General features: G+C 39.2%; 1 protein-coding gene across 6 annotated transcripts in view; it reads right to left on the reverse strand.

The window, feature by feature from the left end:
• Positions 1 to 16,792, reverse strand: part of SMARCA2 (SWI/SNF related, matrix associated, actin dependent regulator of chromatin, subfamily a, member 2) — a 119,666-nt gene that overhangs the window by 89,132 nt on the left and 13,742 nt on the right. For all 6 annotated transcript variants that reach the window (XM_058166432.1, XM_058166433.1, XM_058166431.1 and 3 more), the window contains exon 3: positions 7,517 to 7,646. In XM_058166432.1, the coding sequence (XP_058022415.1) occupies positions 7,517 to 7,646 (130 nt within the window). The remainder of the gene's footprint in view (positions 1 to 7,516; positions 7,647 to 16,792) is intronic.

Genomic DNA, 16,792 nt, shown 5'->3' on the forward strand with positions numbered 1-16,792 from the left:
GTCAGGCCTGGAACCCATACTAGGCCTTAGGGTTCCAGTTACTGTTTGTCTCCTATGGTTGTTGCGAAGTGAGGAAACATTCTATGCCTCAGAAATTATGACCATACATAGCACAATCCTTTAATCAGGCATGCATGCTACATTGAAATGAACAGAACTTTTACATGTACCAGTGTTATGCAGAGCCACAAAGTTGTTATCAATGTGCAAACACTGGCAACTGTTTAGTTCTTCAGCCATGCAAGCAATTATCTACAATAGGTGTATATTGTATAAATGTAATTCTTTCTACTGAGCAGAGTAATTATGGGCTATATAGCAACATAGACACCAAAATGAAACACAATATTTTAACGTTTAATCTTCAAACATTTAACTCAATCACTTTATAGCCTTTGTTTTGAACTTCCAGAAAGTACAATAATCCACCCATACATCTATTCTACAATGGATATAAGTCCTACTTCTACAATTGCAGTAATCTCCATTAGCTTTCTTTTAACCAGTGCCTTCTATGGGCAATGGACTTCAAGTCTATAAATATCTAGCCAACCTAGAGGACATCCAATTGGGTAATGCTGATCTTAAATGTTCACTTTTGTCCTGAAATCTTAAGATCTGGTATCAAACCAGTTATTACCTGACATTTGTATAAACTCTCTTCCACATTTATTTCCATTTAGAACCAACACTGACTGTAATTCAGATCCCTCTGTTACTCCTTTCCTTCATAAACACAGTAAGTTGCCAAAATTCCTTACAACTTAATTGCTTCTAAACAGCAATCCTCTGAGCACAAGCTGGAATTAATACAGTACTAAACCAGCAATGTTTTAATGCATGAAAAACATTATTGCTAAAGCAGTGCAAAGGTAAAATTAAATATATAAAATAACAATGGTTAATTAGTAAAAAAAATATAAATTCAATTGCAATCATTTTACATTTTTAACTATTCAAGCCTTACATTTAATCAGGCCTATACGTGTACCATATGTATTTAATCTTTTAAGAATTAATTAATTCAGATAGAACAGAAGGGAGGAAGATTGAAAAACAGCTGATCAAAAACCCTGCAACTTCTATTCTGCAATGCTTACTCTAATAATGTTACACCTTCAGAGAATCGTCACAATACTTCCTGTACTTAAAATGCTCTATTGCATAACTGAAGGCAACAAAGATTTTGATACAAATATCTTTTCATAATAACTGCAAGAAACACTCATACTCTTAAGTTGTCTAAATAGCACAATTATCTTTTATTTTAGAAAGTCAATAGCACTTAGACTTGTATACCACTTCATAGTGATTTACAGCCCTCTCTAAGCAGTTTATAGAGTCAGCATATTTTTTTTATTTGAATTTATATCCTGCCCTTCTCCGAAGACTCAGGGCAGCTTACATTATGTTAAGCAATAGTCTTCATCCATTTGTATATTATATACAAAGTCAACTTTTATTGCCCCCAACAATCTGGGTCCTCATTTTACCTACCTTATAAAGGATGGAAGGCTGAGTCAACCTTGGGCCTGGTGGGACTTGAACTTGCAGTAATTGCAAGCAGCTGTATTAATAACAGACAGACTTAGTCCGTTGAGCCACCAGAGGCCCCCAACAATCTGGGTCTTCATTTTACCAACCTCAGAAGGATGGAAGGCTGAGTCAACCTTGAGCTGGTGAGAATCAAACTGCTGGCAGTCGGCAGAATTAGCCTGCAATACTCCATTCTAACACTACGCCACCACCGCTCTTGCAAAAGAGTCTGCCATAGTGTGTTTCAAGATCCCATTAAAAGCAATTGAATTAGACAATGCCGCACCAGACAATGCAATTTATTGGAAAAGATCTGCCGCCCAGGCCTTTGAAACAAACAGTCTCAATAACGCAAAACCAGTTTGCTTTCACATAATCCCCATTAGCAACAACTGGCGATATTGCTCAGCTCATGTTTTTGGATGGGGAGGTGGGAAGTACTTTATTCTAAATTCCTGACGATTAATCCAAAACTCCTCTGCAATTACCAGCCTTAATTTCTCAAACCCTTTCACTTTTGGAAGGGGGAGGGCATGCAGATAGCAAGTACGTAAAATTTGGTCTGTTCTCCCCCATCTTTCACACATCCAGTACACCACCAAAAATAGCTCTACTAGGAGAGATGAAAGTAAAATAAATTTGAATCACTCTAAACACAAGCTGAGCTTTTCTCAGATTGTGGGAAGAGTGAGATAACTTATCACAACGAGCTGTGAAGAGGAGAAATTCCTGATGAATTGTATCCCCTATTAATGAGTCGTTTGGATTTTCTGCTTCTGGACCAAACTGTTTTGTGTTGTGTGTACTACGGCATTTGTACTGCACAATTATTAGACCTGTGATACCCTTCCACTATGCACAACTCCAAACAATCAATGTGCAACCCAGGGTAACTATATGTCTAAGGTTATGGGATTTGTGTTTTATGTGCTAACCACATAAAACACATTTTTGTTTGCTGTGACTATGTATGTGACTGCAACCATTTTTTTTTTGAGAAGAACAAAAAGGAGCATTACAACAGAGTCAGGTAAATAATAAATAATCGGGGGGGAGAGGAAGAGAGAGAGAGAGAGAGAAAGAGATGAAAATTAAAAAAAAACAGTAAATCATAGAAATCTCCTTATAAAGCCCAGCAACATTGTCATATTTTAAAATAAATGTCTGTCACCCTGTTCTGTGGAGCTTCTGGAATGCTAGACAGCTGTTTAAATCATGGAACATTTGTGAATATTATATAAATATCCAAAGTGTATTGCAAATGAATGGTTTCAACTAGGAATTCCTTAGGGAAAGGGCCATGAAGGGTGTGCTCCTGTAAGTGCTCATTTGTTTTTTAAAATTGCCGGAGATTATTTAATACTAACCTTCTTTTCTGAAAGCTTAACCAGGCAGCATATGCTGCTACAAGAAAAATTGACCTTTTAGAGGCCTTCCTTGTCTTCCATAAGCATCTGAAAACAAACATCTGCAGAGGCACTGACTGGGGGATTGCGACATGAAGTTTGGGGAAAGGCAGGCAGGCATTATTAACATATGGCCCAAAGAAAGGAACTGTGGAAAAGGTTGCATATCTAGCTTGAAATGCATTTTTAAGTCTGCCAAAGCCACATCGCTTTTAGATAAGTTAACACCTGCATCATTGCTTTGAGGAGGGAAAACAAAGGCCCCTAACTATGCCCTTCAAACTGCCAGATGCCTGATGTATCCACACCTAAGTTTCTGAAAAGCCAAACACAAAACTTGAATAAGCCACAAATGATTTATATTATTTATATTTATATTATATTTGGTGAACTATAATTTGCACATACCCAATTATTGGAAGTATTTCAGTTATTACAGCACCATGAAACAATAACCAAATTACTCACCATTTCCTTAATAAATGACAAATTATAATGCCAAATATTGATCTAATGTTAATGATTGTAATCAATTACTTAATTTGCAAAAAAACCCAACTCTGAAATAGAGCTGGGAAAATAAATTTTAGTTAGAAAAAAACCGTGGGTGCAATAAAATTGCAATAGAAGAAAATGTAAGTAGGTTAGGGTTGAATTCAATTCAGAGTACAACACGTGTACAATGAGATTGGCTGAGCCTGCCTTCGTGCACTCCCCCCACCCCAACGCAATACAATTCACAGTGAAAGAACTGGGGAATCCTTGGTACTCTCTGAATTTGGTTGTTTGCTTGCAGACATTTCTTTACCTAACTAGGTAACATCATCAATGCTAATGAGCATGGAATTTTCTTCCTGTTCATATACAATAACTTGCCCTGCCAGTATTGACAAGGATGTGGTTTTCTTAATAGTTTCTTGTTTAGGGCACATAAACTGAATGAATGAATAAATGAATGAATGAATGAATGAATTGCTTTCTGCAAATTTTTTTTTGGTATAAATTCCTGCTTATCTGGGTGTTGATTGGTAGAGAGGATGTGTTCTGGTCGTTTTTATTTCCTTCTTAGTTTTTTAATTGTCTCTTTTGAATGGCATAACTTATCTCTATGATGGCTGATTTATCTAAAGTTTCCAGGAATTCCCTAGCATTTTTGGATTTAGCTTGGTCTGGATTCTCAGTTTCCAAGTTGAAACTGGGTGATGCTGCTGCTGCTGCTGCTGTTATGCATTCAGTCATGTCCAACTCATAACGATTCTATGGGCCAGGTCTCTCCACATCTTCTGATCTTGCACTACTTTGGAACTCTGTAGCAGAGTGCATTTATGAAGACAAGATTAAACATCCTTAATCTCAAAACAAATGGACAGACTCAACCATAGTTTCAACTTGCCAGGAATAACAACACTTAATTAGTATTCAGGACCAAATAACAGCAATGGTATTTAATTACACCATCATTATTTGGCTGTGGAGAACACGTTTTTCTTAGGAAGTGCACTTCTTCTTCTCCCTGTTCATTTGAGCAGAGATGTTTACTGTCTTCATCCTCCTCTTGGCACTATCAATACACCAAGTCATGATAAACTACATCCCTGAAGAATCTTAGAACGGTTACGTGTGTCAATAGCCACATGGTGTTAATTTTATTTCCAAATCATCAATGCAGCTTAAACATTCTTGAATATTTAGTATTACATTCTACCATTTGATTCAGAACAAAGAAACAATGACAAAGCTTGGGAGTTATTCACTGACGTAAGAAAAATGTCCTCCCACTTTCCACAGGAATGCAGATTATGAAGTAAATCAGCTTCAGCTTCAACCAAGCTAACAAAAAAATTATTTTGTGGCCCAGATCTGTGCAAAGTCCATCTGTATGACTGAAATCAGCCAAACACATGATCCTTAATGAGGCACTGGAATTCTGTTGTTGATGTATTTTATGACTGGAAGGTGTTATTTACTCCAAGCGCCACAGGTTATTGGATTTTAGTTTCAGTTGTTGGATTTTAAGCATTGTACGCCACCCAGGGTCAGTCTTACCACTCAATTAAATACATTTAAAAAAATTATAAAAATAAAAATGCTAGAAGTGGGAAATAGATGAAAATTACCCTCCTTAAAAACCAAGGCATGTGAGTAATGAATATATACTGAAAGCATAGGTTTGAACTTTAGATGGGGGTCAAACCTAAGCCTGAGCATCAATAGTATTGTGTTTTTAGAAAGTCAGCAAGGATAAAAACAAAGGTAAGTTTTTTTTCCTTTATATTTTTCACTTTGATGCTGGAATATGAAAAATTTCAAAGCAACTTCTTTACTTTTTTAATCTTCAGAAATGGGGAGTGGGGCATAGAGAGACAAATAACCTTTAGTCTGGAAATCAACTTTGAAAATATTTTATTATTACTGATAATGTTAGCATTTTTAAATTGGCCAAGTTTCATTTCCCACCCGCCATAAAAAATGCATCCTAACCCAGCTGAATCTCACAGTAAAGTCAGCCGCCAAAGCTTCATCTTAAGGATTACCCAGGTGATATGATGCAGTATTTATACTAAATCCAAACTGGAAAGAGCCCATGGCAGTCTTATAATATACGTTTGGCAAAGTTCAGATTGTTAACTATAAATATGACTCCAAAATCACCCTTGGTAAGTTGAGAAGGTGAGCACAGGGAGCTACAGCTCAGGCCTTGCTTCAATCCCTTTCAGAACTAATTTGAGAGAAGCCCAGAACCGGGAAGAGCATCTGTCCTGTTCCTTAAGTCTCAGGGGAGGAGTGTGAGTGTCTGTGTTTCAGCTTCTTTACGAAGGGACTTGGAAAGGAGGTGATTTTTTCTCTGAAATGGAGGATTGATCTCAAAGTCAAAAAGCTTTTGCTGCTGGAACCGAAAGATGCCAAAGACAGTTATGCTGAAGGACTTGGCTGAGGATCAAAAAAAAAATAAACACTGCAGACCTAAATCATATAATAACTGAAATCATATTTCTAATTCTTACATTTCATATTTCCCCCCCTCAAGGAAGCTGTACATTGTTATCTTTCCATCATAGCAATTGAGTTTGGCTTATACATGTAATTGCCTTTTGAATTTCCTTTTTTAAAATTCATTTGTATATAATTCATTTTTCTTTTAATATTGTTGGTATCGTATTCACCTCTGACAAATTGGAAAATGTACATGTTCAGCTACAATGGTTGGTTTTATTATGGTTGGCTGCAGAGTCGGCGAGATGTTGATTGGATTTGGCATTTTTATCCAACTACTGAGTCCTTCCCAAGAACCTAGGATAGGCAAATGTTGTTGTTTGATGGTGTTACGAGGTATATTTGCAGGATGTAAGCTGTTTTGAATAAAGCTGCCTTTTGCAATTGACTGATGATGAGTTCAAGTGACATTGTTTTGGCATTCCATCCAAGGCATCTATTACTTTTGGTACTACTTTTGCCTTTTTCTTGTTATTATTATTAGAGACAAGTATTTGTGGATAGTAGTATTTTAATAAAAAAATAGTGTCCTTCAAGTCAAACTCAATCACATGCAGTTTTTAGCAAAAAACAAAAACAACAAAACAAAAAACAAAAGCCACTGTCTTCTCAGATATAAGAAGCCCTGCTGCCGCAATGCTTAATGCAGTATTGCAGGCAAACTCAGTCCACATGCTGGAGTTTGATCCTGATGGGACTCAAGACTGACCTAACCTTCCATCCTTCTCAAGTCAATAAAATGAGGATTCAGATTGTTGGGGACCATATGCTGACACTGTAAACCTCTTAGAGAGGGCTGTAAAGCAGAGGTCCACAACCCCTGGGTTGCAGCCCACTACCGGGCGGTGGCCTATTTGTAACCGGACCCAGTGAGTGGCGGGCCAGTGTGCAGCTCTATTTGCGTGAGTGGTGGGCCAGTGCACATACACGTGTGCACAACTCAACCAAGGTTGACTCAGCCTTCCATCCTTTATAAGGTAGGTAAAATGAGGACCCAGATTGTTGGGGGGGCAATAAGTTGACTTTGTAAAAATATACAAATAGAATGAGACTATTGCCTTATACACTGTAAGCCGCCCTGAGTCTTCGGAGAAGGGCGGGGTATAAATGTAAACAAAACAAAAAAACTTGCGCAAATTGAGCTGCTCACGTGGCCTGGTTCCCGGGAACCGCTTCTGTAAAGCACTATGGGGCAGTATATCAGCCTGACTGCTAGCGCTATTAATATATTTTCCAATTTTCCAGTCAAGTCTGCAGCCATAGCCTACCCTACTCCAATATAAGCATATGGCTTTCCTTATTCAAAGCAATGAGCGAACCACATATTATTTTCTCTAGATCTTAAAGTACTTGACACTGATGAATACCTAAGCAAAACAAAACTCTCAATTTTTCATTTTCTGCATCACTTTGAACTTATCGCTTCAAACAAACATCCTCTACCAGATATTATTTATACCTTTAAAGGTTTATCTGAACCACAAACACAACAAGGCTTAAAAGCCATCAGTTCTCATGTCAAAAAAAAAAAAAAAATTCACAATTTTAAGAATAATCTAAAATAGGACAAAACTATAAACCTTGACTGTGTTGATCCATTGGACTCTGAGGTGGTCCCATGCCCGGAAGAGGTGGTCGCATGTTTGCAGCCTTCATGGAACTGTTGTGTAGATCTTCAACTATCCCCTTTTCATGCAAACCATCAATAGGCTGTAAGAGCAAAACAATTTTTTAAAAAAATTCTTATTATGTTTCTTGGATTTACATCCTGCCTTCCCTCCAGTCTCATTCCTGCCTCTAATAACACTTAAAACAATGTGCTGCTTTGGCTTGCTCCATATCATGAAGATTTATAGTAAATTACAATACTTAAAACACATTCATACAAATAAGCAAGCACAAAATAGTATTAAAATCAGACCAAAATGTGCATGAAAACATCAAAGAAAACAAAAAATCCAGTCAGCACTAGTAGGAAATGAAACTGACCTTAATATGCCATAGCAGTAATATTTTCAGAAATTATGTAATTTTATCTTTTTTTAATGCTGGCTGGGATCTATGAGATTATAACCCCCACACTTCTTGAAATGACAAGGGAAGGCTGAGTTATTGATATTTTAAATACATGCCCTAACATTCTTCTGTTTCTCTTCCCCCAATCATTTATTATATGTAGACACTTGTAGTGAGCTATATTTTGGCAGCAATATCAACAATAATCTGTGTTTTGAACTACAGAAGAATCCAGACGCAAGCATTACTAACCAGATTTTTTTTAAAAAAGAAAAGTTACCCTTCCCCAACCTTATTATCTTCCATGTGAATGGTCCAGTTTGCAGAATTTACAGCAATGGTTGTGTTGTGTTGGATGAATCTGGGAATGAAGGTCCCCCTTTTTAAATGTTTATATGTAATAGTCACTACCATGCTGAAAAAGTTGTGTTTTGTCTTGTTATAACAGTCAATCTTTTTTCAGGTACCCAAGGGACCAAAAGAAGTTACAGGTAGTGCTCAATTTACAACCATTTATTTAGTAACAGTTCAAAGTAACAACAGCACTGAAAAAAGTGAGTTATGACCATTTTTCACACTTACGACCGCTACAGCATCCCTGTGGTCATGTGATCAAAATTCAGATGCTTGGCAACCGGCATGTATTTATGCCAGTTGTATTGTCCGGGGGTTATGTGATCACTTTTCACGACCTTCTGACAAGCAAAGTCAATGGGGAAACTGGATTCATTGAACAACCGTATGACTAAACTAAGAACTGCAGTGATTCACTTAATAAGAGAGGTCATAAAATGGGAGAAAGCTCACTTGACAACTGTCTTGCTTAGCAGTGGAAATGTTGGGCTCAATTGTGGTCATAAGTCGAGGACTACCTGTAGTTAACTTCACGGAGCACTTTTCAGTTGTCATCTAAACCCAGCAAAAGCCATTCTTTACTAGCAAAGCAAGGCTGTATTCAAGAATCAGTTATCAGTGAAAGGAAAGACGAGGAAGAAGCTGAGCCACCAGATGAAAAATGAAAGGTCAGCTGCATGAGGCAGGAGAGGCTGCCATGTGAGGACAAGGTGAAGCCCACCCTGCATTCAAAGAGAAAAACGGAGGAGGAGGATGGAGAGTCAGGAAAAAAACCCTGAAGGCTTCTGAATTGAATCATCAACAGAGGGTAAAATAAAAAAGATTTTCCTCACTTGTGAGGGGAGAGCCCAGGGGAAATGCTATTTCAGGGGAAGACACATTTAATAGTTGCTCTGAGAGTGTCTAAACAAACATTATGTGCAACTCTCTAAAGACTGTCTCCTTTCCACACATGCAAAGCTGAAGGGCTCAGGTTTCTCACAACAACTCTCAGCCAAGCCCACATCATTAGCAGGTTTTAGATCCCAAAATGTGTGTGTGTGTGTGTGTGTGTGTGTGTGTATGTACCTGTGAGCACAAGTGTGCATACAGGTACACACACAGAGATTGACGGCTAGAGAAGGAATTGGGGAGTGGAAGAGGGAAGGATGGGAAAAGATAGAGAGAGATTTAAAGGAATAAAAATTGAAGAAAATTAAAAGTTTAGTAAGGAGAAAATACACAAGAATTCCAGATTTCTGGGGTGTAACTCATAATTTGCTCATTTTTGGTCTGCCACAAACACTCTTTATACAAAACTGCTGTTTTTAAAGCTATCTGTTCCTCTAACAGTGAATTATTCAATACCCTTTTTTCCACTTAGAATGGCAGAATATTCTTCCCCACCCCCACCCCAAAAAAAAACAACCCTCCCCACATGTAGTTAAAGCTACAGAGCTAGCAATGTACAAAACCAGATAAGCTTTGATCCTTAAAATAGACTGAGGAAAGTACTAATAGTTATCAAGAAAATAACAGAGGGACTCTTTCAGGAAGTCCACTTGGCTAGTTACAATGGAGACCTATCAAAGGTGAATCTGGGACAAGATATTCTAAAGTTACAAGCACAAAATATCTATTTCCTGTTTCAAAGTTGAGCTGAGATACAAAGAAAATTTGAATGGCTATATCTGTAGGGCATAAAACACTCAACCGTATATTATTCTCTGATGCAAAGAGTTTTATTCCCTTGTTTAATATGGACTCTTAAAGATTCAGAAAGTTCCGTGACAGTTAAGTAGATCAGTTAAGAACTGAAAAGAAGCCAGAAGGTGGGATGAGGAAGCCCTGAGAGATTAATTACAGGAGAGAAACTGATGCATATTAATCATTTCTTAATAGTCTTCAGCAGTTACAAAAACAGGATTAATATATCAAAAAATCAAGAGACAAGCAGGCTGTTACTTAATCCAATACCCTAGTGCTAAATTAATGAATTAAAACTGCAGTATATTTGAGCACGTGGCGCTGCGCAGCACAGAAATACAAAACATTAATTCCTACTTATTTAATATTTCGGGTTTAATCAACTTCAACAACTGGGAACAAAAGGCTGTCACCAATAATCAGTGTTGCCCTCTATCAATATTTTCTATTGTTTTCGAAATCATAATGGATGCCTGTTGTGCATGAGACATCTCAAAATAATTTAATTCAAAAGTCATCGTGGAAAACAAGTTGATGTAAAGGGAAAAAAATAAAAAGAAACAGTGCTTCAGAAAGTTTACAAGATCATGAACATTGTATTAGGGATAATCCATTTAAAATTAAGCAAATTAAAATTCCATTGATTTCAACAAGAGGTGTTTTTTTAATTAAAATCTCATTGATTTTTTTTTAAATACCTCATTTTTATTGGATAGTGTCTGCAAATCACATATTAATTATCTGCACAGTTGATAGAAGTATTATGGAAGAAAAATTCTATCCCCAATCAAGGTCATATTTTATCCATCCCATCCTTCTAATGGAGAGGGGAAAATAACAAATCACAGATTATAAAAGCAATTTGAGGCACAGTGAATACATCTTTAGAAGTGATAAATGAACTGTCTGCTAAATGCAAATGATAAAGTTAACAGGCAGTTTTCCAAGAGATAGTTAAATCCTAAAACAACTGAGGTGATTATAAGAATTTTGAAAGATTATTTTTGTCCTTAGTCTATCCCATAGACATATATGTATTTAATATTTCTAGGAGAAGTAAGAAAAGAGTTGCAACCAGAATAAAGCCATTTAAAAATTACTATTTTTATAATGCTGGTTTCAGCTTTTATACTAGAGTTTTTGTGTTTTTTCCCATTCAAATTAGCAAGAAATTGTGTTGTCAAGGGTTCAGCAATCATGGTCAGAAGAGGCTCCAAGAGCCATTAAGAAAGGTTTAAGTTCCTCAATCCAGGAGGGATGGATTGGCAAAAACTGAATAGACAAGACTTCAATGCTACTATGCTGGCATTCATTTGGGACAATGAATCTACAAAGTACGGCATCTACAAGGCATCTACACTTAAGTCTTTCATCTCCTGCTGTGTTGAGAAACAAAATTTCTCAGCAACACTTATGCTTTATTGGTCTTTCAGGAGAGCTGCCTGTTTATCTTTATAAACTTATCAAAGGAAAAAAAAGGAAAAGGTTTCATATTGATCAATGTGTTCAGTTCTTGAATGCAGACAAGACTTTCCTTGAGGCTGCTGAGTGTTGATGAAGTAGGCACCCGCCTGTCGAATTGCAGACCTAAAAGAATGCCAAAGCTTTCATGGGGAGAGTGAGAAAATGGAAGAGGATCAACTGTTATTGTCTCAGCAAAAGAAATGATACACAAGGAGTATCCTGACCATAACCAAATTAATAGGACATCCGGTGACCACAACACTGCTTATGCCCTTTATTAGAGTATTTCTGTTGCTGAGACGGTAATTATTGATTCAATGCCCCTGTCATCTGGTAGTACCTTATTATTAAGTGCCTCCATACCAAGAAAAGTATGGGAGTTTAGATCTCCAGTCATCAAAGATTCTACAAATTTGGAGGCAGGAAAAGGAAGAGACTGAAAGTGGACTAAAAGTGACTGGAAAGTGGGTAAACTGTTTTTACTGCTACTTTCTTTTTTCTTAGAACAAGAGAAGGAATCTAAGGATGACTCCTATATAACATTTTCTGTTGCTTTTCTTGTCACCATAATGAGCCACTGAGTTTGATAATTAATGTCATTTACATTCTTTCAGAGGAGGGTTATCAACACCCACCTATCTCACATGGAACACTGCTGAAGAGCAGAGCAAGGCCAAACTTGGCACAGAGTCACAAACAGAATTTTCAAATCTTGAATCGGCTGGATGAACTAACTGCTTCCTGCAAAAGTGCACGTCCCATTCACTTTATCTTTTATGTCTTATGGGAGGGGCCAATAATCTCCAAGCCTTACTCCCAAGTCGACCCTGTTTCCTTAATTGTCCCTGTCTCCTGGCAGCTCTGCACATGCGCAACTGGGAACAGGCTCACATGTTCTTCTGCCTCACTGATGTCAGACTCTGGAGGCAGCAAAGAACTACCAGATGGCCTTGGCCCCCTCTCTGCCTCCGACTCAGAGCCATCATCCAAGCCTTCCCCAGACTCCAGGACTGGCCCACGTTCCTCCCCAACCTCCTCACTGTCTGAATCTGCTGCCAGCTCTGCTGGCAGGCCACAACAGGATGAACGAGAAGCCACAGTGAAAGATTACTGCTAACTATAGTTTATAGAATAGAATAGAATAGAATAGAATTTTATTGGCCAAGTGTGATTGGACACACAAGGAATTTGTCTTGGTGCATATGCTCTCAGTGTACATAAAAGAAAAGATACGTTCATCAAGGTACAACATTTATAATATACACTCTATAACATTTATAAGCATACACTCTGGCTATTGAGGAAGAAAATGAACTTGAGCAGACAATGAGTGGTCCATACAGAGCAGATACCCCCTCCAGATATACTCTTATTTGCAGTCCAGACTGACAAGCCAGACTTGCAGGCTTTATTTTAAATTTGGGAGTGAAGATTTTGAGAAGCAAATGAATGCCATTTAAAACTCCAACTGTACACCATATCAAGCATTCTTCTGTTTTGGAGGGCAACATTTTATTCTTTAACCATCACCCCAAGCTCCTCTATGGGAAAAAGTGGATTTGAAAATTTTAGTTCAGCTCACTGATTGATATCACATTAATATCAGCTATTGATATCACATCAATAGCTATGACACTTGTGCACCACCTTGGCAAGTAAGAAGAAAAAATATAGTTCCTAAAAAAAAATAGTTCCTAAAAAATATAGTTCCTAAAAAAAAACGCGGTGGCTCAGGGCTAGGACGTTGAGCCTGTCGATCGAAAGGTCGGCAGCTCGGCGGTTCGAATCCCTAGTGCTGCCGTGTAACAGGGTGAGCTCCCGTTACTCATCTCAGCTTCTGCCAACCTAGCAGTTTCGAAAGCATGTAAAAATGCAAGTAGAAAAAATAGGGACCACCTTTGGTGGGAAGGTAACAGTGTTCTGTGCGCCTTTGGCATTGAGTCATGCCAGTTACATGACCACGGAGACATCTTCAGACAGTGCTGGCTCTTCGGCTTTGAAATGAAGATGAGCGCCACCTCCTAGAGTCAGCAACGACTAGCACGTATGTGCGAGGGGAACCTTTACCTTTTTTTAAAAAAAAAGTTCACTACTGTGCTGGAATTATAAGTTATTCTTTACATTATAACAATTGTTTCACTACATTTTTATTACATTACATCTCAAGAAGAATGAACTTTGCTTGTCACAAGTGGATATTTAGGAAAAGATTCCTATCTGTACTAGAGAACAAAAATCAGACTAAAGACTTTCCAAGGCCATTGTAGTCTTCCCCAAAGCCATTTTTTTGCTCTAGACTTTGCTCCAGATACAGCTTTTCTGACAGTTCAATTCCAACTCAAACTTTACAGCCTCATCAAGATCCATAGTATCTATCACGGTCTCATTTTCCTTCATGGTAACTGAGGCATCATATAGAGGCTGTCTACATACTATATGATGATTACAGTCTTTGTTCCATTGATTCTGATGCTGGCCATAGGCCTCTGCAAATTCTAGCTTTCAAATACGATATACAATCCTATGTATACTCTTAGTTGATCTATTGGCAGTTAAGCGTAGTATATGAAAAATTCTAAACATCTCAAAAAATCTTACAGTGACAATTTAGTATCAGAGAAAGCTAATTTTTGTTTGAACTTGACCACCTGAACATTTAGTTTAGAACGGGACGTCACTGAAGAGCCGATGGATTTGGCTGCGAACCTGGCCGCATTTAGCGTGGCGTCCGCCGAGAATTCCATTGCCGCCATGATTTTATTGAGATCTGATGGAACCTCGAATCAGTGGCCAGAATCCTATCCTGTAATTGCTTCAGCTAGAATAGTGAAGCTCTGTTAAAGAATGAAGCTGCAGTGGTGGCCTTAACTGACCAGGCAGCAGCCTAATGGCCTTTCACCAGGACAGAGGTTTTCCTCTGGAGGACCTGCCAAGGGTTAGGGCGAGGAGAGAGCCACTATAGGGGCATCTACCAGTGGCACTTGGAGAATGTTAGAAAGCTCTGGAGCCATGTTATAGAGGCATTTGTCCAGGCCGTTAGGATTGGGACATGAGCCAGGGAATGCCCACTGCCTCTGCACTACATCTGAAAAAAGTTTGGGAGTGGGTATGACCTCTGCTTCCACAGTGGGTTCTACAAATAGAGGGTTTGTTGGATCAGTCGCCTCTGGAGCTGTTCCCAGGAATGTCTGAGTGCTTCCCAGATGAGTAGTGTTCTGTGCCTTGAACAGCAAGGATCTAAAAATCTGGGCCCGGAAAAGGCCGATGAAGGTAGGCTGGTCAGGAACCAGGCCCTCATCATTAGAGAGGTCAAATTCTCTTGGTGTGTCTTCACTGGACAAAGAAGTTTGGCCGGAAGAGGCAGGGGAGTAGTCCTGTTCGTGGGCACCCACTGAATCCCCCAAGACTTGGGGTTCTTGATGGCGGTCCAGGGGTCTGGTGTAGTCTGATACCTCCGATTCGGCTCTTTGTTGCAGCCCGGCTAAAATGCCCTGCCTGATTGCCTCTGATATCAACACCCTCATGATGCTGAAATTTGGAGGTCTGGTTGCTCATCCGAGCGAAGACCAGCGGCAGTGGGCGTGAAGGTTGCTGATGGACCCCTTTGTGCCTCAGGTTGCACCCAGGATAGGTGTTGAAGCCTGGTATTTGGTATAGGCCCAAATAGCAGATCAGTGTTGCTGGGCAGATTAAGGCCCTGCTGCATAGAACCATCTGGGGACCATGATGCCCTGGGGTTCCCCTCAATTGGATCAGGCTGCTGAGAACTTTCAGAAGCAGCAAGTAGGTCAATGGCCTGGTCCATGATTTGAGACTCTTGGTCCTTTTATCTGCCTCTTTTTGGGTCTTATTTATGGCCTTCTCAATGGCCTTGTGCCTCCACTCATCAGCCTTAGAGGCCTTGCCATGCGGCTGTATTGGAGGCCGACATGCCCTAGTGTGTTTGCTATGGGGTCTCACTTCCGAAGGCCCTTCCTCCAGTTCGCTGTCATGGCATTTGTTCCCCTGGGAACCTGCCACATGGATGCAATCTCTAGGAATGGCGGCCGCTATTTTGAAAAGGCCTAGCAGCCTTGTCCTAGAGGCCTTGCTGTTGGAATAGGCAAACTGCCTGGTTGGCGCTAAGAGCTGTCCCAATGTAGTAAGGCCTGCGGGGGTGTTAAGAACACCTGCTACTCACCACCCTCCACGCAACGATCCACGGTTTGATCTGAGGCTTGTGATTAATTCCCAGGGCAGCGGTACGGAGCTAAGTTCATGAGCGCTGCCCTGCTGTTGCCAAAATCGGAGAATTGAGGTGAGGGGGGTGGTTTTCCTCTCACTTGCCCCTCTGACTCGCTAGCCTTCCGGTGTCAAGCGCAATGTAAAATCAGTGCGGAATTGTACTTCACGCTTCAGTCTAGCGCTGTGGAGCAAACGCTCGTGTGCGCAGCCGTCACCTCCATCACTGCTCTATCTCCTCTCAATCTTGGCATGCCATATGGGTTGCCAAGGGAAACCCCTGGGTCAGCGTTTCGGAGCAAGCTCGTGAGTGCTGTCCAGTCAGAAGCTGCCAGCCGGCAGTCCGATGTCACTCACGCAGTCTTTTTTTTTTTTTGCATTTATATCCCGCCCTTCTCCGAAGACTCAGGGCGGCTTACACTATGTCAAGCAATAGTCTTCATCCATTTGTATATTATATACAAATATAATACAAAGCCTTCAGCGGGTCAGGCTAAAAGCCCTTCACGCTGGTAAGATAATTGCTCAACCAAATGTCCTGGGAGCTTCTACGAAGAAATATTTCTCCTCAAAGTTGGAAAAGCAGATAGAAATGTATTACTCAAAAAGACACATCTGTCCAAGATAAACTGAGTTTAAAAGCTGGAAAGCAACAGGAAGAGGCGTGGCTTAACAGTTTGCAGACTCAGTCCTAGCAGCTGATAGACAGAGTTAACAGATTCCTGACTGCTGTTCCCACCGTTATGGAGAATAAATAAATCTTATATAACTATAATAGAAATTTATATTGAAACAAGATAGAACACCAAATAAAGAAGGAAAAGAAAGAAAATCTCCAATTTAATTATGATACCATTCTACATTATTGGATACAGTCTTATTTTCCTAAGGCACTATGGTATTCATAAACCTATATTATGAGCAGAATACTGCACTGTCCTAATTCCTGGATCTTAAATATTGTTACTCTAAAATCCCACAGGGTACTAAGAAGCTAGTGCCTATTTGAATGAAGTATGTCTTAAAAATGAAATAGTCTGTTTTTATCTTCTAAAATATTATCCTTCTTCCAAAAAGAAATTATGGTGAATCATATACATGTTCACTTCAAAGAA

The sequence above is a fragment of the Ahaetulla prasina genome, chromosome 2 (assembly GCF_028640845.1).
Source record: "Ahaetulla prasina isolate Xishuangbanna chromosome 2, ASM2864084v1, whole genome shotgun sequence".
NCBI classification, from domain to species: domain Eukaryota; kingdom Metazoa; phylum Chordata; class Lepidosauria; order Squamata; family Colubridae; genus Ahaetulla; species Ahaetulla prasina.